Source organism: Solanum tuberosum, unplaced genomic scaffold (assembly GCF_000226075.1).
Source record: "Solanum tuberosum cultivar DM 1-3 516 R44 unplaced genomic scaffold, SolTub_3.0 scf00130, whole genome shotgun sequence".
NCBI lineage: Eukaryota > Viridiplantae > Streptophyta > Magnoliopsida > Solanales > Solanaceae > Solanum > Solanum tuberosum.
This window is the reverse complement of record NW_006239060.1, coordinates 539,453-563,874: the sequence shown is the minus strand read 5'-3', so window position 1 is coordinate 563,874 and position 24,422 is coordinate 539,453. Positions and strand designations below refer to the sequence as shown.

Sequence of the window (24,422 nt, the reverse complement as noted above, 5' to 3'; positions counted from 1 at the left end):
ATAGGATACTTCACTTGTTTGCCCATATTTAAGGACACAAAATCTTTCATCCAAACTGGTGGATGAACTCCTCTGGTAGACCTTCTATTCACCACTGTCGGAGGATCATTAGATACACAATCCTGTCCTTGAACTATTTCCTCCACAGTATTCTGTTCAATATTATCAGTCAAGTCTCTGTTTAATTCTTTATCACGCTGAGTTTCTTGTACACACCTATGATTAACTTTGTTCTTGTCAATCATGTTATCATAGCCTAACCTCCATTCTACATTCAGCATATCATTATTCAAATGATTTACAAAAGGACCTTTATCATTTTTATCTAAAACAGTTAAGAATGGAAAGACCGATTCTCTGAATATCACATCTCTACTCACAAAGAAACTGTTGGAAGTCAAATCTAACAAGATATAACCCTTCTGAGTTTCTGAGTACCCCATATGTACTGCAGCTTTGGTCCTGGATGCTAGTTTATCAGTTTCAGTTAACACTTTAGCATAGCATAAACAACCTAATATTCTAAGATGGGATATCATTGGCTTAACACCATACATCCTTTCATATGGAGATTTACCTCCCAGAACTCTGCTAGGTATTCTGTTTATCAAGTAAGCAGCTGCAAGAACACACTGACCCCAAAACCTTATAGGAATATGGCCCTGAAACCTTAGAGCTCTAGTCACCTCTAATAGATGTCTATGCTTCCTTTCAGCTACTCCATTTTGCTGTGGAGTATAAGGACATGATCTCTGATGTATTATACCTCTTTCCTTAAACAAAGTAGCACATACAACATTCATAAATTCAGTTCCATTATCAGACCTTACCTTCCTTACCACTTTGTCAAATTGTGTCTTGACAAACTTCAAAAAATAATCTAAAGCTACACACACATCTGCTTTACTTTTTAACAGAAATAACCAACTCATTCTTGAGAAATCATCAACTACTGTAAGAAAAAATCTGTTACCATCAAAAGTTGCCTGTTTGTATGGACCCCATACATCCAAATGAATCAAATCAAAAATTTGACTACTTTTAATACTACTAACAGGAAACATATTTCTGGTTTGTTTTGCACAAGGACAAACAGTACACTCATTTAGCACTTTTTTTACTACGTCTGAATTAACAGGAAAAACTTTACTCAACATTTGTGCAGATCCATGTCCTAGCCTCTTGTGCCATACATTCAATTCCTTTTCTGATAACTGTTGTATCTCTAGCTTCTTTTCAGGTACAACAAATGACTGGTGCTTCAATTGCTCTTTTGACAAATTCCTTAGCAGTAGGTACAAACCATCCTCCTCTTTACCAACTTCCCTCACCTTGCCAGTGTAAAGCTCCTGAAACACACAAAAATGAGGAAAGAAAGTGACTGAGCAATTTAACTCCTTAGTCACCTTACTCACTGATAGCAAGTTGTACTTGAACTCTGGTATGTGATAAACATTTGTAATCACACTTCTTGGAGATATTTTACATAATCCTGTATGAGACACATATGACACTTCCCCAGTAGGTAAATATACAGGTTTTGGCTCTTTAACCTTAATAACAGAATCACTAGTAAGCATATCCAAATTTGACACCATATGATTAGATGCCCCAGTATCTACAATCCAGACCTGACTATTTTCAGAAACTAACAAGACTTTACCTGCAGTATTAGCCTGAGTTTCATGTGCATGGCTTGAATCTTCTGAATTTTGTCCACCTCCTTGACTCTGTTTCAGCATTTGGAGAATTTGACTATACTGATCTTTGGTGAAATTACACCCTTGTAATTGGTTTGAACATTCCTCTATATTACTCATATGATTTTTCACAGGTACATTAGTGTTACCTCCATAATTGAAAGAAACTCTACCAGACACATCCTCATAATCATCCTTCCTTGAGTTGTTAACATCATTTCCAACCATGTAAGCTCCAGTTCCTGTACTAGTATTCACTTTCCTTTTTGACTTGAAATCAGATGGATACCCAATTAGCTTATAACACTGATCCTTAGTGTGTCCCTTGCATCTGCAAAAATCACACACCACTTGAAAGTTCCTCTTGAACTTGTTAACACCTTGGGAACTAGAGCCTCCACCAGTTCTTGAGTACATTGCCAGAGGGTCCATTCCAGTACTACCCATAGAACTTAGGCCTATACTCGACCTACTTGAGGCCATCTTTTGACATTCATCGTTTACTACCATAGCATAGGCTTGATTTACTGTAGGAATAGGATTCATCAGCAAGATCTGACTTCTTGCTTGTCCAAATGACTCATTCAATCCCATCAGGAACTGATACAATTTCTGGCGATTTAGATGATCCACAAAACCTCTTGACTTTTCACAATTACATCCAGGAGGTGGTGCCAAAGTCTCCAATTCATCCCATAATGTTTTTAGCTTTGTAAAGTATACAGACACAGAATCTGTACCCTGTTGCAACATTGCAATATCTTTGTGTAGACTGAAGGTTCTTGATCCATCTAATTGATCAAACCTTTCTTTTAAGTCATTCCACACAGCTTGAGCTGATGATGCAAAAGCTACTCCTCCTAGCAAACTCTTTGACACAGAATTTAGAAGCCATGAGAGAACAATGGCATTCACCCTTTCCCACTGACCTCTTAATTCTGCACTTACATCTTCTTGCTTACAAGATCCATCTACCAAACCAATCTTGTTTCTTCCAAGTAGTGCCAATTTAATCGACCTACTCCACAAAGCATAGTTCTCAATTCCAGTAAGCTGGAATGAAATCAGATTAACCCCACTGATATCAGCAGGACTCAAGAACAGAGGATGACTATAATCAACCCCTTGACTCATTGACATAACTGGAATGGAACTTGGATTTCCAGAATTTCCCTCAACACTGCTGTGTCCAGTCGTAGTTTGATCCCAGTTACCCCTTGAGTCATGTTAACAATCTTCCTTCTTCTTCAAATTGAGTTGTGGAAACTTAACTCAGATTCTGATCTTCACACTTTCAAACAGAATACACAGACGAACACTTCTTCAGATTTTGATCTTCAGATGTAACACAGAGATGATTTCCTTCGATGTTTATAACCAGGCTTTGATACCATGAAGATATTCACTATGAATCATAAAAACAATAGAGTTGGAGAAGATGAAAGTGTATTTTTGATTTCATTCTTGAAGAAGTGATACAATGACTAAATTCTATGTATTTATATTCTACTTGACTAACTTACTTATCTAACAATTTGGTAACTACCTTCTAACTAACTTCTTGAAGTATTCCTAACTAACTCTCAATACTCTCCTTCTTTTAAACTATCTCATTATTAACAATCTAACGATAACTTAAATTAAACAAAGATATTAATAAACTTTTAAATGTATTGATAGAAATAATCTAGGACATATTGGTTCATTCTTTCAGAGAAACATTAATTTGTTTGACAAAAAGTTGTATTTGTACCCATTGTAATCTCGTGTTTTTGCTCATATGGGCCGACTTGGGGTGATACAAGTATTTTGAATTTTTTATTCTACTCTTCTTTTTTTGTAATTATGTATTATTCAAGATTGAAGTTTATATCAAAATTAATTTCAAGGAAATGCTAGCAACTTATTTGACACGAATATGTCAAAGCACAATCTTTTTATACGTACCTTGACTTCCGGTGTATATATTAGAGGTGACAAGTTGGCCCATAAAATTATAATTCGTTCAATCCGTTCAAGTTTAGGTTGATTATTGACACACTCTCATTTTAGTCCAATTCATTTAAGCGCATACATCAAAATTTAGGTTGATATCTAGCCTAAATTGATCCATGAGAAATCTTGTTAAAAGATTTTTTTTTTATTGGATATGTTATATATAGCCATAATAAAGTGTAGTAATAATTTTACTAGATACTACTCCCACTGTCCCAATCTATGTGGCACTTTTCGTTTTTCGAGAGTCAAACAATTTATGCTTGATCGATAATTAATGCATGGAATCTTCAATTTTTTTGAAATGAAATTTATATATTTATAAACTACGTAAAATATTAATAAGATGTATGAAAAATTTATGGTTAACTATATTTATTTAAAATAAAATATTACATTATTACAATATTTTATAATATTGATTACTTGCGAATCCACTTGGATACAATGTATCTAAAACATATTACACCTAATTTTGACCCCATGTATCGTGAGATACGCATAAAAATCTGGTAAGATTCATATATAATATTGCAAACTAGATTGTATCTAAGTAATTAAAACCTAAACTAGTAGGAATCTAAAACAAATTACTCCTAATTTTGACCCCATGTATCCCGAGATACATGTATCTGAACGCATCAAAATCTTATAAAATTCATAGTATTACAAACTAGAATGTATTTAATTCATTTATCAACTCAACTCATTTCAGTCCAAGTCATCTCAGCCCATCAAGATTGAGGTTTATATCTAGTTGGACTTCAAACCAAAATAAGTTAGGTTAAATTGGACAGCTCATGAACCAACTCAATTTTTAAGCCATTATAACTTAAATTGACATGTCAATTTAGTAACAAGTATTTGCACGGATTGGCCCTATTTAGTGGTGATTTTTATTTTTTGCTCTAAAATATGATGGTATATATTTAAGTTTTGCTCCTATTATTCATTTACTGAAAATTTATAGATCAAAGTATCCTAATTATGTGTGACTTAATTTGCTTTACATGGATTTAGTGAAGATTAATTTTGCGTCGTTCGACATGAATTCTATAGAAATTAACTTATGTGGCATAAGCTGTAGTATTTGTATGACCTAATTCACTCAACATAAATTTAGAGAATTTTTTTCCTTGCTCTCGTAGGTTTTAGATGAATCAATTATGTTTTTCACTCTATAACAACTTATGAGTTATGAAACTTAACTTTGGTCTAGCTTGCTCGACACAAGTTCCATAGAAATAATTTAAGTTATGGAATACAATATAATTTGCTTGTTATGTCGTTTACGTATTACTTGTGGATATTCTAAAACAAAATTTTTACTCACTCAACATAAATTATGTACGAATTAATTAAGTTATGCAGCATGAGATATTTTGTTATGCATTTTACGACATATTAATACTTGTGGAATCTGAAACTAAAATTTTGTCTAGCTCGATATAAGTTCTGTAAAAATTAAGTTATGCAGTACAACATAACTTGTTATGCCTTAGACATATATGACATAACGTGTGTATATATATATATATATTATATGATACGAAAATATAAACTTATGTTGAACAAAAGAATTATTTGTTGTTTCGGTGTCAGGAAAATTTTCGGCCATTTATTTTTCATTTCAAGTGCTGAAGGAAGAAAATTCAAACACCATCATATTTAAGGACAAAAATTAAAAAATACCCTATAATATCGACATTTGTTTGAATGACTCAGGTCATTTTAACTTCTTCAATTTCAATTCAACCCTATAGAGTAATATCATTTTGTTGTAATACCTCGTCTTGTATGTGACTCATTCAATTCAAAATAGTCAACAGTCAAAATTCTTGCATAAACTTAAAAGAAAACGTACGAGGGTCTCACTAACACGTTATGGCATGAGTTTAAATAGCACTCATATGTTCTCTTCATAACCATATTAATTGACATAATCTCTCTTAAACAAAATATATCCTTCATATAGTATTCTCATTCCATCAATAACAAACATGAAATCTCAAAATAGCAATATCATTATTCCAGCTCCTTTTGCATGCAGCAAAATAATACTTATGCTAATTCTTATATTCCTAATTAGCATCGCAACAAATGACGCTGCTCGAATTCTTAATGATAACAATGAAAAAGAAGTAGATTTTTTGAAGGGAGGCGGCAAATATCTTTTGTTACAATCTTTACAATGGCGTCCTGTTCCTTCACCAACTCCGAACCTAGGAACCAATGCTCGTACTCAAATAACAAGTCAAGTTTCTCAAAGGAACTTTGCAGGTCGCAAAGAATTTGCTCCTCTTCCTCCTTGTAAAGAATACCTGCAAACTAAAATTGCATTGGGTGTGGCTACTGATTGAATGTATATAGTTCTTGGCTTACCTATTGTATTAACAATCTAACGAAACCCTAAATTAAACAAAGAAATTAATAATCTAGGATATATTCGTTCATTTTTTCCCATTGTACGTAATCTTGTGTTTTTGCTCATATCTGGCATAACATGTTGGAAGAGTTGGGCTGGGTTGACTTGGGGTGATACAAGTATTTTTCTTCTACTTTTTTTTTTTTTTTTTTTTTTTTGTAATTATGTATTATTCAAGTTTGAAATTTATGTCAATATTGATTTCAAGGAACTGCTAGCAAACGTATTTGACTAGAAAATGTCAAAGCACAATCTTTTCATGCCTTGACTTCTAGCGTATATATTAGAAGTGATAAAGTTAGCCCATATATTCATAATTTGTTCAATTTTACTTAAATACACAACTTATTTTATCATGTTTTTAAAAAAAAATTACCATTTGAACAAAAATCCCCACTCTCTCCTATTCTCAAATACATAACTTTACCCGATGTATCGAGACGCTTGGGATGTATCTGGGTTTCACCAAATTTAAAGATTTTTTATAATTTGGAAGAGTAGGAATAGAATGTAACATATTACTTATTACTCTTAACATTATGAGATTCGTATAAAATTCCTTTTTGTTTAATTAACTTTGAGTTGATTATTATTGATCCACTTACTTATTATCTCAGTCTATTTCAGTCCAATTCATTCGAGCCCATCAAAATTTAGACTGATATCTAGAAGATAGCCACTATATAGCCCCTAAGGAGCTAACCATTATAGCATCTTTCCCTGTCCTTTACTATACACTTAGTTGAAGAACCCGTCCATAAGACACAACCTTAGGAAGCAAAATCAGGTGGTTGATCTACTAACAAAGGAAGACTTAAGGATGAACTACTCAGAGGAAGATTTTGTGTAATGGACAGTTCCACCTCTATTTGCCAAAACATTTATCGAAGCAGACATGGCAAGAACTATTACAGTTTTTCTAGAGTCCGGAGCTAAAAGAGCAAAAAAAATTGTCAAAAACTCCAAAAGGGCATATAAAAAAAAGAAAAACTAAAAGGGCAAAATCGCTCCTGACGAAGAGATTTCCCTCTGACACAATATTGATGATGTTACATGTGAATGTTTGAGTTACAATTAAAAAAATAAAATTGGAAGGGAAATTTCGCTGCCTTGTCAGCGATTTAAAAAAAATATTTTTTAATTTTAATAAATAGAAATAAAATATACAACAAAAACTGCTTATGAATAATACTTGATATATATGTTCTTTTGTGTTGCCAGTTGACTCTCTCAAGCTGAAAAAAACTTGTGAAGAGATCTGGCTCTTACACTCTCTTTATAGTTGAGCCTCTCATTGTGAAACATAAACTTTTTAGAAAAATTTCCAATTTCAACCAAATCATCAGGACCAAGTTATCAAGCCCTTGAAGTACCAATGGTTAAAAAGTTGGATCAAATAAGTTATTATAGAGATTCAATGTTTACTGTATATAAAATAAAATAAAATACTACATTTATTACATTAGTTTCTTAGTCTTGATTATTTTCTTGATGCAAAAATTAATAGTTGCATAACGCACATTTTTTAGAGATTTGAAAGAGGACTCACAATTGAACAAAAAGTTGATGGAAAGATTATATTCTATTCAGGGTGTCAATGGCTCGTACAAAATTTTTGGGTTGGATACAAGATAATGTAATAAGGGTAACGTTGGATCCATATAACCATAACCCATTTAAAATAATCTCCAACTTAGCTCAATTCCTGTTTGTAATTTAAACCGCTCATAAGCTTAGAGACCTTTTTTCCTCGCTCACATAAATTTTATATAAATTAAGTTATGTCTTTTACTGCATAACGATTTGTGAGTTTTGAAATTGAACTTTTGCCTCGTTAGGCACAAGTCTTGTAGGAATTAAGTTATGTTGTATGACTAACTTGGTATGTCTTTTATAATTTAACTTGTGGTTACAAAACTGAACTTTTGTCACACTCGACATTAATTCTGTAGCAATTAAGTTATACAATACAAGATATCTTGTTATTCATGCATTTTACGACATAAATACTTATGAGTTTTGAAATTGAACTTTTATCTTTTTCGACATAAGTTCTGTAAGAATTAAGTTATGCAGTACGACATAACTTGTTATGCCTTATACGTATGACATAACTTGTGGTATATTATGATATAAAAATATAAACTTCTGTCGAGTAAAAAGTTACTGTGTTTGTTATTTTGATGTCAGAGACATTTTCAGACACTTGGTTTTTTACTTAAAATGTAGAAGGAAAAAAAATTCACATACTATCATATTTGAGAGCAAAAATTAAAAATTATTCCAAAATAGATGTATATGTGTGAATGATCATTTTATTATAACTTCTTCAATTTCAATTCCACCCATTTGACACCCACCCCTTTTAATTCTCTTGTTAGAGATTAAAGTAAGAATTATCATTTTCTCCTCTTTCTTATTTGTGACTCATTCAATTCAATAATTCTTAGTCATGAACCCCAATATTAATCAACATTCAAAACTCTTGCATGAGGGTTTGTCTTACTAACACGTTATTGCATGAGTTTAAATAGCTCTCATATGTTCTCTTCATAACCATATTAATTAACCAAAATCTCTCTTAAACAAAACATATATCCTTCATAATATAGTATTCTCATAATCTCATTCCATCAAAACAAAACATGAAATCTCCTTTGGCATGCAGCAATATATTACTAATGATACTTCTTATAGTTCTAATCAGCATCACATCATATGAGGCTGCTCGAATTCTTAAATATAACAATGAAAAAGGAGAAGTGGATATTTTGAAGGGAGGGAAATATCTTTTGTTACAATCTCTACAATGGCGTCCTGTTGGTCCACCAACTTCGAATCCAGGCACCAATGTTCCTAATCAAATAACAAGCCAAGTGACTCAAAGAAACTTTGCAGGTCGCAAAGAGTACTTTGCTCATCCTCCTCCTTGTAATGAATACCCACATACTAAAATTGCATTTGGCGTGGCTACGGATTGAATATATAAGTCCTGACTTATCTATTATATTAACAATCTAACGATAACTTAAATTAAACAAAGATATTAATAAACTTTTAAATGTATTGATAGAAATAATCTAGGACATATTGGTTCATTCTTTCAGAGAAACATTAATTTGTTTGACAAAAAAATATATTTGTACCCATTGTAATCTCGTGTTTTTGCTCATATGGGCTGAATTGGGGTGATACAAGTATTTTGAATTTTTTTATTCTACTCTTCTTATTTTGTAATTATGTATTATTCAAGATTGAAATTTATATCAAAATTAATTTCAAGGAAATGCTAGCAACTTATTTGACACGAATATGACAAAGCACAATCTTTTTATACGTACCTTGACTTCCGGTATATATATTAGAGGTGACAAAGTTGGCCCATCCGTTCAAGTTTAGGTTGAATATTGACTAACTTTCATTTTAGTTCAATTCATTTAAGCGCATTCATCAAAATTTAGGTTGATATCTAGTCTAAATTAATTCATGAGAAATTTTGTTAAAAGTTTTTTTTGTTGGATATGTTATATATAGCCATTATAAAGTATAATAATAGTTTTACTAGATACTACTCCCTCTATCTCAATTTATGTGACGTTTTTCATTTTTCGAGAGTCAAACTATTTATGTTTAATCGATAATTTATGCATGGAATCTTCAAATTTTTTAAAATTAAATTTATATATTTATAAACTACGTAAAATATTTATAAGATGTATGAAAAATTTATAATTAACTATATTTATTTAAAATAAAATATTACATTATTACAATATTTTATAATATTGATTATTTTCTTGGCATTAATAGTTGTAGAAAGTACATTTTTTAGAGGTTTGAAAGAGGACTCCGACAATTGAACACAAAGTTGATAGGAAGATTATATTCTCTTAGGGGTGTCAAATATGGCTCAAATATCAACTCGACTCGTCCAAAATTTTATGATTTGAATACAAGATAATTTAATGAGGCTAACTTTTGACTCATATAATCATATAACTCATTCGAAAATAATCTCCAACATAGCCCAATAACCAATTTCTATTCACAATTAAAATTATTTTCTAACCTAATTCGTTCAACATAATTTTAGAGATGTTTTTCTCTCACTCACATAAGTTTTGTCTTAAATTATGTTATGCCTTTTACTACCTAACGACTTGTGAGTTATAAAATTTAACTTTTGCCTTGTTTAGCTCAAATTTCGTAGCAATTAAGTTATGTAGTATGACATAACTTGTTATGCCTTTTACGGTAAAACTTTCTGAAACTGAATTTTTGTCTCGCTCGACGTAAGTTTTGTAAGAATATTAAGTTAGGCAGTACGGAATATTTTGTTTAAGCGTTTTACGACATAAGTACTTGTGAATTTCGAAACTGAACTTTTGTGTCTCTCTACACAAGTTCTGTAATAATTAACAAGCTATGGAGTACTGATGAGTCTAAGATTTTGACTCATGTGAGGCCTTTTAGTTCAACAAATAGCGTCCTCAATGCCTATTTATGTTCTTATCTGATGATATTTTGATGTTTTGCAGCTATAAAGGCTAAAAGACAAGGCAAGGATGAATGTATGAGAAAAAGGTCAAAAACATTGAAAAGAGTGAAAACTCCCAGCTGAAGATTGCCTAATACAATGGACGGATCACCCAATGGGTTTGCACCTCGTCTAAAGTGACAGTTCACTTCTAAAAATATTCAAGGCATGTCAGCGAAGTAAAGTGCAAAAGGTGATTCGCCGAAGCAGTTGGGCGAGGTAAAAATCTCATCGCCTAAAGTGGCAGACGGCTAGACCAAACTGAAGGCTAAAATAGGTGAACAAGGTGGTCATCGGCGATTCGCCGAACTTGAAAGGCTGACTCAATCGAGTTCGCCAACTGAGATTCAAACACCTGAAGCATGAAGCCGGAAGCCATGAAAGGGTGAGCTGAAGAATAAGACGGTGATTCGCCGATCGAGTAGGTAAGCCCAACTAATGTCGTCGATCAGGTTGTGCATGGAATTTCGGACAAATTTTTGGGGAAATTATAAATATTCCAAATGAGAGAAAATGTATCTTAACACTTTTAGTTTTATCGTTTTATCTCTAGAAAATTAATTTTGGAATTTTTCTTGGTTTTGGGGTTTTGAACAATTTTGTAATTGACAATTGAGGGTTTAATTCAAAGTGGATGTTGAAGATTATTATTGATTATCAACACTTTGGTGACTGAAAATATAATTGGTATAATTTTTTTTTCTTTTTATGATGTTAGGCTAAAACTCCAATTCTAGGGGTGTGATTATGGAGTTGGGTGTTAACTAATTTAGTGGGCCTAGTGTCTTGATTTATTTTTCTGCTATTTATTCATGAATTTGAACTATTTAGCATGAGTTCAATTTATGGGCTAAGGTTGAAAACTCAAATCTAGTTTAGATCTTTGATTGATACTCTAAAGAAATTAATTGAAGTGGGTAAATAGCTTAATACTTGCAAATTAGATTTGATTACTGTAGTTTGCTCGAAAGAGAAATTGTAGTTTCGCTTCTAACTGTCAAGTCTGCTCGAAAGAGAGATTTCGTAAGATATTGGTATGATTTGTATTTTCACATTGATGAGACCGGAAGGAGATTCCGTGACACCTTAAAATCAAAAGAAGATTTGTGTCATTTATGATTACCTAGCCTAGCCATGATAGTCTAGCATTGTTGAGCAAGCATTTGCACCCCTATTTGAAGTTGATACTGACTCCCACACCGCTAGATCGTCTTTTACTTATTTAAACTCTGTTTTTAGTTGAATTGTGATAGTTGATCTCAAACTCTTCTCCTAAATTTGGTAAAAAAATCATTCACCGATTTGTTCTAATTGCTACAATGAGTTAGTTTGCATCTTAATTTCCTTATTGAATTCTTCGATTTAGATCACTCCTATGGGATTCGATCCCGACTCTATTGTTAGGTATTTATATTGCTAACAAACGCTTACTCATTTGATTATTTTAGTGAGTAATTTGAGCGTTATCAAGTATAACATAACTTGGGGTATATTATTGTATGAAAATATAAACTTATGTCAAACCCGAGTATTATTTCTTATATAAGTACCAAGCCTTTCTTTCTTGAAATTTAGACAGTATTCAACGAAAGGCGATATAAGGACCCAGGAAATGGTGAAGTACGTGAATCGACTCCCTCTTCGAGTCCAGACCTTTTAACATAAAATAAAGAATAAGGGACTAACTTCTTTCTTGACAAGGATCCTGAATAAATCGCACATGCTCCAAGGCCTTCACGGAATTAGGAGGCACACAAGTGGGTATACCAAGAGAAATGCGGGTTATAAGCAACGGGGTTCATCTTCAATTGATGTTTTCTTAACCTTTTGAAGACCTTGCGTAAATTTTCGATGTGGTCGGTTCTTTCTTTTGAAAAGACTGAATCTTCGTGGAAGAAGAAGAAGCGGTTCACCAGCCACTACATCTGTAGATCCACTATTTGCCAAAAACAAAAGATCGAGCTTACCTCATCTCAGTTCAATCTTCTCATGAACCTGAATCATTTGCTGAAGGGCGCAAGATTTTGACATCATAATCTTTTTTTATTTCATTATTTCACCGGGCTTAGACCATGTCGCCTCGAAAGGCATATGAGTGCGCCTCTCGTAGACGAATACCGACTCAGTCCGCTCCTACTTCGCGGGAGTCTAAGTTAATTTTTTGTTTTCTCCTCTTTCTTATTAGTTGTATTACCCTTCCTCGTATTGTATGTGACTCATTCAATTCAAAAAAAAATTTAGTGAACCCAAATAAGTCAACAGTCAAAACTCTTGCATAAACGTAAAAGAAAAGTATATATGAGGGTCTAGTCTTACTAACACGTTATTGCATGAGTTTAAATAGCACTCATATGTTATCTTCGTAACCATATTAACAAACATCTTTCTTAAGAAAACATATCCTTCATATAGTATTCTCATTTCATCAAAATCAAACATGAAATCTCAAAGTAGAATAATACTAATGCTACTTCTTATATTCCTAATTAGCATCACATCAAATGAAGCTGTTCGAATTCTTAACGATAACCATGAAAAAGAAGAAGTAGATTTTTTGAAGGGAGATAAATATCTTTTGTTACCATCTCTACAATGGAATTCTGTTCGTCCACCAACTCCGAACCCAGGCACCAATGCTCGTACTCAAATAACAAGCCAAGTTGCTGAAAGGAACTTTGCAGGTCGCAAAGAGTTTGCTCATCCTCCTCCTCCTCCTCCTCCTTATAACGAATATCCGCATACTAAAATTGCATTGGGCGTGGCTACTAATTGAATATATATAAGTCTTGGCTTACTTATTGTATTAACAATCTAACGATACCTTAAATTAAACAATAAATCAATAAGCTTTTAAATGTGTTGATAGCAATTATCTAGGAGATATTGGTTCATTCTTTTAGGGAAAGATAAATTTGTTTGACCAAAAAAAAATTAAATTTGTTCCCATTGTAATCTCATGTTTTTGCTCATATCTGGCATTACATGTGATACAAGTATTTTGATTCTACTTTTTTTTTTGTAATTATGTATTATTTAAGGTTGAAATTTATGTCAATATTGATTTCAAATTTGATTAATTATGATTTTTTATATGAATGTCAATGAACCGCTAGCAAACGTATTTGACACGAATATGTCAAAACACAATCTTTTCATACCTTGACTTCATATACTGTGCCATCGAGTAGTTACGTTGTTAATTTGTATTCAAAATGTTTTTACGAAAATTCCAAAGGAAAAAGAAAACCAAAATTAGATCGTAACAAACTAGATATTAGAAGAATCAGATCAATTTTTCTCTCATAAATTATGAGTCTGAGTCTTATTTGTGAGTGTGTTGCGACTTGCGACTCATCCTAATTATAATTTATGGATCTAGTACCTATTTTGATTAATCTCGTGAATGATTGACCCACGATACGATTATAAACGCAAGATGTTATTAAATAATGATCAAGCTTTCTTTTCAATCATTTACTTCGTTCGGGCTGAATTATATCCATACTTAAGTTAAGTTACTAAATCTAAAAAAATCAATACTTAGTGTATAAAATGTATACTTCCTCTCGGCTTAGATTTATTTGACAAATCAAGTTAGGATAAACAAATTGAAACATAGATTACTAAACATATCGTCTTTTATCTTCTTCTTCTTTTTGTGCTATGAGTATTTATTCTTATGCAGTTTCAATTTATTTATTTTAAATTTGATCAATGAAAATTTCAATTTTATTTGTGAAAGATAAAAGGTGATTTTTCTTTGTTGGATTTTTTTTAGTTATTGTGCTTAAAATAATCAATTTGTTACCTCATTAAGATTAGTAAGGTAAGGCCTAGCCCCTTGTTTGTACTGTTCTCTTTGAGATCCTTTTCATTTTATTAATAAAACTAGCCCTAGGCACACCTTGCCTAGCGGACAAAAAAAAAACAATTTGTGCCCAAAAAAATTGGACCAAATTAATATTTGTGGTTCACTCCCCTTTAAATTTTATTAATTGATGATATGAAGTTTTAAAGGTGGATATTGCTTTGCCATTATTCTCTTTTTTAAAATTTCCCATATAAATTTTTGTAATTGGTTAATATTTCTTTTTTGCTTCTTATTAAATTGTTTCTTTTCAGTTTTATAATATTTATGACGTTTCATTTTTTGAGAATCAAATTATATGAACTTTAATCAAAATGTTAGAAAAGAGCATCACCATGTTGATAGGTGCATTGCAATTTATACTATTCGTTTTTCATATATTCAAATTATCTTTCGAAAATAAATGAGAAAATGCGTGTAAAATTTTCCCAATAAATTACTACATTAAAAGAAGAATTATCAAACATTATTTTTATATATATTCTAAAAATGCTTGAAAAATTGTAGTTTAAGAAAATATAGTTTGATCTCTAAACAGTTTATGATAAAGCTCAATTTGAATCATCAGTCTGAAAAGATTTCACTAAAATAAAACTTAGAAGAGAGCTTTCATGCATGCATTTGTTTTGTTTTATTTTTAAAAAGTCTAATACATTACTAAGAAAAATATTATCCTTTAATTTTCAGATACCATTTTATACTTCAATATTTTAGAAGTCTTTAAAAAGTATCAAACTGATGCTACAAAATCAAAGAAGTTAAAGCAGGACGTTTTTTTAAAAAAAGAAACTCTCTAGAAATTTATTTTTGACATTGATTTTGGACCCACACTTAGCACGGACCAAATGACACTAGTATATTATATATAGGGATCATTGTGGAACTTATTTAAATAGATACGTCTAGATATATGTATCCTAGATAGATAGATAGAGTCAAAATTATGTGTACTTTGTTCTAAATACATTTTATCCAAAATAGATTTGAATGTATGTGCGATACATATATAGCAAAATTTCGTTCGCCACTCTCTCATGTATCTGGTATCCCAGATATATGTGAATCACTCCAGATATATGTATCTAGTGAGATTCGTTTGTATCTGGGATACATACGAATCTCGCTCGGCTCTCTCCCTATTTTTTTGTATCATCTGGTAGCAAAAATATATGTATCTAAATGTATTTTCTTCAATATATGGTAATAAACATAATATTTTAAAAAGTATAGGTAATAATAGTGTATATATATATATGATAGTAAAGTATGTCTGGTTATATAATTTTTCGTTATAATTGTATACCTACTTAGTTAAACATTTTTTTCTAAATCATTACTAATATCTTAAGATGACTCTCTAGTTAATGCGACTCATTCAATTCAAGAATTCTTTGCGAGCCCAAACAGTCAACGGTCAAGACTATTGCATAAACTTGAAAAGAAAAGTAGCAAGTCTTACATTTACCCCAAAAAAAAAAACAGCTTCAAGTCTTACTAACACGTTATTGCATGAGTTTAAATAGCCATCAAAAATTCAATTCATATCCATAATAACCAAAATCTCACACCTTTGTAAACAAAACAAGTCATACAGTGAGTCAATCATAAACAATTATCGATTGGATAGGTATATCAATCTATTCTAACTAGAAAATCGAAAAAAAATCATTCCCATTTTCTTTCTCATAATCAAACATGAAAACTCAAAGTAGCAATACTCCAGCTCCTTTTGAATACAGCTGCAGGATGATCATAATGCTACTGCTTATACTTCTAATTAGCATCACATCAAATGATGCTGCTCGAATTCTTAACGAAAAAAAAGAAGTAGATTTTTTGAAGGGAAATAATTACAAACATCTTTTGTTACAATCTCTCCAGTGGAATCAGGTTCCTACACCAACTCCAAACCCAGGCACTAACGCTCGTACTCAAATTACAAGCCAAGTTGGTCAAAGGAACTTTGCAGGTCGTAAAGAGTTTGCTCATCCTCATCCTCATATATCCTCCTCATAATGGATACCCGCAAACTAAAATTGCATTGGGCGTGACTCTGGATTGAATATATATAAGTCTTGGCTTATTATTATATTAACAATCTAACTATACATTTTCATGATAAGATAAAAATAACAAACAAATTTACATGTGTCGATAGTGACGTAGGATATATTCAGGAAACAGAGGAGATATATTGGTTCATTCTTTTAGGGTAAATTTAATTTGTTTGACAAATATAATTTGCTTCCATTGTAATCTCATTATTATTTTTTTGCCTCATATCTGGCATTACATGCCGAAAATTTTATACCGTACTTATGTATTGATCAAAGCTGAAATTTATGTCAATTTTTTTTTTAATCAAAACTATCTTGGACTATTTCTCAATTTGTGCAATCATCTAAAAAAAGAAATTTTTTTTGGGAAAAGTCGGCTATCGAAATTGAACCGATGACAAACTGAGCTAAGCGGGTTATCCTAGAGGCCATCACCATACTAATTCTCTCTGCATCGTTGCAATTTTATCAAATGTCCCGGAAGGTACTTATGTCAAATTTGATTATTCTCAATTTTTTTTTGTATGAATGTCAATGGAAGCGTTTGTTAAATGTATTTGATAAGAATATGTTAAAGCACAAGGTTTGCATACCTTGATTTTCAACTATTTAAATACACATAACGTGGCATCCATTTAGGGGTTAGTAATGAAAAATGACTATATATAAGTGCTAATAAATGAGTTCTTGATTTAGCATGAGTATATATCAAATGAGTTAGGAAAATTGGGGTCCAATTACAAGGTGGAAGGATCTGAGGTGTCAGGAGTAAAATTTCCATATCGTAATGTATAAGTTAACTTAGTAGAACCTTGAAAGATGATAAAATAGACAACAAGAAAGAAGTATATCAAAAAGATATAGTAATTTAACGTGGTTCAATTAATCAACATATATCCACAAAATAGGGAGAGAGGCAAGCAAGAAGGGGAGGGAACTGAGTGAGATTCGTTATGTATTTCAAATACGTGTGAATCATATTAGATATACACCAGATACATGTATTTGTATGTATTTGGTGTGATTTGCATGTATTTGGGATACCAGATACATAGGAAAGTGGCGAGCGAGATGAAAGAGATGCGAGGGAGGCAACCAAAATTTGTTATGTATCCAGATATATGTGAATCTACTTAATGTATGATGTATGCATCTAGAATAAATTATACCTAATTTGATCTCGTGCATGTATCTCGAGATACATGTATCTGGACATACCTGAATGTATCTGGGCACATCAAAATCTCATAAAATACATAATATTACAAACTAAATTAGCTCATAAACTAGTGAAAAATTTAGGCAAGAAAATTTCTTATACTAGTGATGACAACATTAAATGCATACCAAAATACAACAATTAATTACCTAAAAAGGCTCCAACACAGTCTATTAGCACGCTATTTCATAAACAAGTATATATCAAATACCTAATATTTTATTATTACTATATATAGAGTACAATTAGCTAGCATGTCCAATAAAATGTTTTCATATATTAAGTATATATATTGTATACTTACTATATCTAAATATATTACACAAAAGGTATCATTATATTATATAGTACTATATATAGCGTACAAACTTATTTACTATATATAGAATATACAAACTTTACAATTATACCCATAAATATTGTGTTATCATCTTTTCAATAATACTCATCAATTTGAATATATCATATACATTTTTAGTATTTTTGGCCTTTAAAAAAAGTTGCGAGAAAAAGTGGCAACACATGCTTAGAAACAGAAAGAACTTTGAAAAGCTTAAGTAAGGAAACAACAAACAAATAGTGAGAGGAGACTTTAAATGTGCATGCATATTTATAAAAACAAAGTTTGAAACAATCTATTTTTAGGAGATTAATTAAAAGGATATGGAAGAGTTTTAACGAGATATTATATTTATCTAAATTAGGTCGAAAATATTTTTTAAATATAGAAAAAATAACGGCTAAAAATAGACCTAGTTGAATTTTAAAATGCAAAAAGTATTACATAAATTGAAAGAAAAGTATATTTCAATATCTTTAAGAGGAAAATAATTTATTTTATTTTTAAAAAAAGGATAAATACTCACTAGTTTGATCGACAATATCAATATTCTTCCTTTATTTATCATTCCAATAAGGTGTAGACATGGTCATACTCATATATACATCACAATAAACATGAAATTATGACAAGGAAAGCAAAATATTATATATGACCAAGATTTTATGATAAGTGGAAACGATATAAATGTCTTGGACAATATCAAGAACTAATATCATTTTGGTTCATGTCTCTGTATGTATTTTGGTTGTTTTTTAACTGAGGAGAGAAAAGTTATATATATATACACTATAGTCTATAGATATAAACCATCGTGCAATAATAAGGAGCAAGTTAAGAAATCATTGTACCGAGAAAGGTCCTTGACCCGTAATAGTGCCTATTGACTGCATCATCATCATCATGCTAGCTAAAGCTGCTGCCTCAAATGCAAGAATCCCCTTAATATTACTAACTGGGAAGATGACTTAATTTCGTGTTTGAAAAATTCAAATTTTGTGTGTAGTCGTAGTTTGATGTATAATAGGAATAATTTTGGTCGAGCGGGGCTAATGCCTGAAGATACATGGGTAGTAATATCTAAGAATAAAGAAATAAAATATGTTATGAAGATTTGTATTGTATTTTGAGATTATTATGCCTTATATCTCAATCTAAAATAATCATGTTGTGAATTCTGATGCAACTTAGAACTAATATCATTTTGGTTTATGTCGTTGTATGTATTTTAGTTGTTTTTAAACTGAAAAATGTATGGATTAGATGTTTTTGCTGATAATTGACAATTAAGATGATTTGTTCTTTGTTTATGAGAAATTAAGATGACATATGGATCTACCTATTATTTTATTGGTTGTAGTAATGAGAAGAGGAAAGTTATATAAATACTATAGTCTATAGATATAAACCATTGTGCAGTAATGAAGAGAGGAAAGTTAAGAAACCATTGTGCCCAGAAAGGTCCTGGACCCTTCTGTAATAGTGCCACCTTACTACTATTTTTTTAATGATGTATTCTATTTAGATTTATTTAGGGAAGTGGACATTATTTGGGACAAACTGTTGGGAGAAGTATGCTTTTGTAGTCACCAAAGATACATTTATTCATTTGCACAAGGCCTCGTTAAGCAGTCCCTACTAGGATTGTTACAATTTGATTTTGAGTAAATTATTACATAATTTAGTGTTTAACAAATTCAAATTTTTGTGATCTTTATGTAGATGGATCGTAGTTGGATGTATAATATGACTAATTTTGGTGGAATGGGGCTAAGACCTGAATTTGTAGATGGTGTCACTGATTTTGTGGAGTATGCAAAGACACTAGAACATTTTCAACGTAATGGTGTGATTAAGTGTCCTCGTAATAAATGTCAATGTTTGAATTATGAAAAACCAGATATTGTTAAGGGCGAAGGATTCAAGATTTATGCAAATGAGTGAGATTGGTAAGAAGGCTAGAGCATCTACTAAGGGTGGTTCTCTACACACAAGTGGGGCTCAAAGTCAAGGAAGTGTGAGGAGGAAATTGGTATGTATCATTTTTCTGTAAGTTTTTATATATTTTTGGTATTAATATTTAATTACTCTGGATTATAACTTCATTAGTTCTATATGTAGGAAAAGGAACTAGGAAGACTGGTAACTCAGGCTGAGGCATTCAAGGCAACACACATAAGAAAGAAGAAAAATCTCGAAGATCCAGACATGTGGGTTGAGCCACGAGCTGAATTGACCTATGTAAGCCTCTAATTTAAACTAATAGTTACTTATTTTCTAAATTTATATTCTAATAATAATACCATTCAATTTAGAATCGATATCTTCAAGTTTTGGAGGATTTACGACAAACTTAACCAGAAGAAATTGAGGTATGCCACTTACCCAAGAACAGGCTGAAAGAATGTGGCTAGACTTGATTGGTGGGCCGAGTAGATATGGGTATGCCTATGGCATGCCGCAACAGACCTTTCGTGAATATCATTATGAGTTTGAAGGCCTAAGTAGTTCCTATGATGATGAATCGATGAAGAAAAATTTGGCTATGGAGCAAAAGATAGCTGAGCTATCTAGCCAAGTCAAAGACTCGCGGACTAGGGAAAGGCGGAGGGACATAGAGTATGCGGGTCTTAAGGCTCAATTAGATGCATTACTTGCTTCAGGAGGGATTCCCCGTTGTTCCAATGATGTCACTTTCCCTCCTCAACCCTCTCAGTCTCAACCTACTCGATATCCAATGTATAGTCAACAAAGAAATATGACATATGAGTCTAGTAGTGATGAAGAAGATGATGATCATGTGGCAAACACACTACCGCATTAGTGAAGTTTAGAGTTGTAATAGATAATCTAAGTTCTTTACTTTATGACTTTTTTATAGGACTTATTTGTTTTGTGAATGCATGATAACATTGAAATCCTATTATATAACTTATGGATTTTATGATTTTTCGTTCAATTTTGAATTACATTGAAGGTGAGTTGCATATTGAGTTGATAAGAGAATATTTAGTAAATGTGTTGTATTAGTTGATTGTTGGAAGCTCTTTGAGTTCATTTAGCTAATTAGAAAGGTATTGAATTAATATGACAGGTGATGAGCAGCTGCAAAAACAGTTACAAGCTATCGGTTTTTTTCCAGAAAAAGAAACCTCATGAGGTCTCTTCTTTGCATTTTATTTTCCAGAAATTTCATAAAAGAGATCTCATTGGGTCTCTTTTCTACATTTTATTTTTTAGAAATGCAGTACAGAAACCTCATGAGGTCTCTTTTCTGCAGTTTATTTTTTAGAAATGCAGTAAAGAGACTTCACGAGGTCTCTTTTTAGCAATTTCATTTTTTAGGCAATGAGATAAAGCGGCTTCGTGAGGTCTCTTTTTTTAAATTAAAAATAAATAATATAATAGTGACCTCATGAGGCCACCTTTATTAAAAATAAAACAAATGTAAATTATGAAATTGCGACCTAATGAGGTCTCTCTTTTAAAAAAATCAGAAAATTTATTGGTGACCACGTGAGGTCTTTGTTTGGCGACCTCATGAGGTCTCTACAAAAGAGTCACCTACATTATAGCGACAGAAAAGAGACCTCATGAGGTCTCTTTTTTTAGTCTCTTTTTACAGTTTTTTTAGTAGTGTAGTGTCTTGATTTGTTTTTCTGCTATTTATTCATGAATTTGAACTATTTAGCATGAATTCAATTTATGGGCTAAGGTTGAAAACTCAAATCTAGTTTAGATCTTTGATTGATACTCTAAAGAAATTAATTGAAGTGGGTAAATAGCTTAATACTTGCAAATTAGATTTGATTACTGTAGTTTGCTCGAAAGAGAAATTGTAGTTTCGCTTCTAACTGTCAAATCTTCTCGAAAGAGAGATTTCGTAAGATATTGGTATGATTTGTATTTTCACATTGATGAGACCAAAAGGATATTCCGTGACACCTTAAAATCAAAAGAAGATTTGTGATTACCTAGCCTATCCATGATAGTCTAGCATTGTTGAGCAAGCATTTGCACCCCTATTTGATGTGATACTGACTTCCACACCGCTAAATCGTCTTTTACTTATTTAAACTCTGTTTTTAGTTGAATTGTGATAGTTGATCTCAAACTCTTCTCTTAAATTTGGTAAAAGAATCATTCACCGATTTGTTATAATTGCTACAATGAGTTAGTTTGCATCTTAATTTCCTTATTGAATTCTTCGATTTAGATCACTCCTGTGGGATTCAATCCCAACTCTATTGTTAGGTATTTATATTGCTAACAAACTCTTACTCATTTGATTATTTTAGTGAGTAATTTGAGCGCTATCAAGTATAACATAACTTGGGGTATATTATTGTATGAAAATATAAACTTATGTCAAACCCGAGTATTATTTCTTATATAAGTACCAAGTCTTTCTTTCTCAAAATTTAGACAGTTTTCAGGGAAAGGCGATAAGGACCCAGGAAATGATGAACTACATGATTCGACTCCCTCTTCGAGTCCAGACCTTTTAACATAAAATAAAGAATAACGGACTAACTTCTTTCTTGACAAGATCCTGAATAAATCGCACATGCTCCAAGGACTTCACGGAATTAGGAGGCACACAAGTGGGTATACCAAAAGAAATGCAAGTTATAAGCAACGGGGTTCATCTTCAATTGATGTTTTCTTAACCTTTCGAAGACCTTGCGTAAATTTTCGATGTGGTCGATTCTTTCTTTTGAAAAGACTGAATCTTCGTGGAAGAAGAAGAAGCGGTTCACCAGCCACTACATCTGTAGATCCCACTATTTCCCAAAAACAAAAGATCGAGCTTACCTCATCTCAGTTCAATCTTCTCATGAACCTGAATCATTTGCTGAAGGGCGCAAGATTTTGACATCATAATCTTTTTTTATTTCATTTTTTCTCCAGGCTTAGACCATGTCGCCTTGAAAGGCATATGAGTGCGCCTCTCGTAGACGAATACCGACTCAGTCCGCTCCAGCGCTCCTACTTCGCGGGAGTCTAAGTTAATTTTTTGTTTTCTCCTCTTTCTTATTAGTTGTATTGCCCTTCCTCGTATTGTATGTGACTCATTCAATTCAAAAAAAATTAGTGAACCCAAATAGTCAACAGTCAAAACTCTTGCATAAACGTAAAAGAAAAACTATATATGAGGGTCTAGTCTTACTAACACGTTATTGCATGAGTTTAAATAGCACTCATATGTTCTCTTCGTAACCATATTAACAAACATCTTTCTTAAGAAAAACATATCCTTCATATAGTATTCTCATTTCATCAAAATCAAACATGAAATCTCAAAGTAGAATAATACTAATGCTACTTCTTATATTCCTAATTAGCATCACATCAAATGAAGCTGCTCGAATTCTTAACGATAACCATGAAAAAAAAGAAGTAAATTTTTTGAAGGGAGGTAAATATCTTTTGTTACCATCTATACAATGGAATTCTGTTCGTCCACCAACTCCGAACCCAGGCACCAATGCTCATACTCAAATAACAAGCCAAGTTGCTGAAAGGAACTTTGCAGGTCGCAAAGAGTTTGCTCATCCTCCTCCTCCTTATAACGAATATCCGCATACTAAAATTGCATTGGGCGTGGCTACTAATTGAATATATATAAAGTCTTGGCTTACTTATTGTATTAACAATCTAACGATACCTTAAATGAAACAAATAAATCAATAAGCTTTTAAATGTGTCGATAGCAATTATCTAGGAGATATTGGTTCATTCTTTTAGGGAAAGATAAATTTGTTTGACCAAAAAATACTAAATTTGTTCCCATTGTAATCTCATGTTTTTGCTCATATCTGGCATTACATGTAATACAAGTATTTTTATTCTACTTTTTTTTTTTTGTAATTATGTATTATTTAAGGTTGAAATTTATGTCAATATTGATTTCAAATTTGATTAATTATGATTGTTTATATGAATGTCAATGAACCGCTAGCAAACGTATTTGACCCGAATATGTCAAAACACAATCTTTTCATACCTTGACTTCATATATACTGTGCCATCGAGTAGTTACGTTGTTAATTTGTATTCAAAATGTTTTTACGAAAATTCCCAAGGAAAAAGAAAACCAAAATTAGATCGTGACAAACTAGGTATTAGAAGAATCAGATCAATTTTTCTCTCATAAACTATGAGTCTGAGTCTTATTTGTGAGTGTGTTGCGACTTGCGACTCATCCTAATTATAATTTATGGATCTAGTACCTATTTTGATTAATCTCGTGAATGATTGACCCACGATACGATTATAAA

At 31.8% G+C, this 24,422-nt stretch overlaps 1 protein-coding gene across 1 annotated transcript; it reads right to left on the bottom strand.

Annotated features, from left to right (window-relative positions):
* Positions 1 to 928: 928 nt before the first annotated feature.
* On the bottom strand, positions 929 to 2,343 carry LOC102587722 (uncharacterized). Its single transcript, XM_006351578.2, has 2 exons — positions 1,664 to 2,343; positions 929 to 1,349 (listed from the first exon to the last, which is right to left on the bottom strand). The coding sequence occupies exons 1-2, from the start codon at positions 2,292 to 2,294 to the stop codon at positions 1,315 to 1,317; spliced, it is 666 nt and encodes a 221-aa protein (XP_006351640.2). The 5' UTR covers positions 2,295 to 2,343; the 3' UTR covers positions 929 to 1,314.
* Positions 2,344 to 24,422: the final 22,079 nt, after the last annotated feature.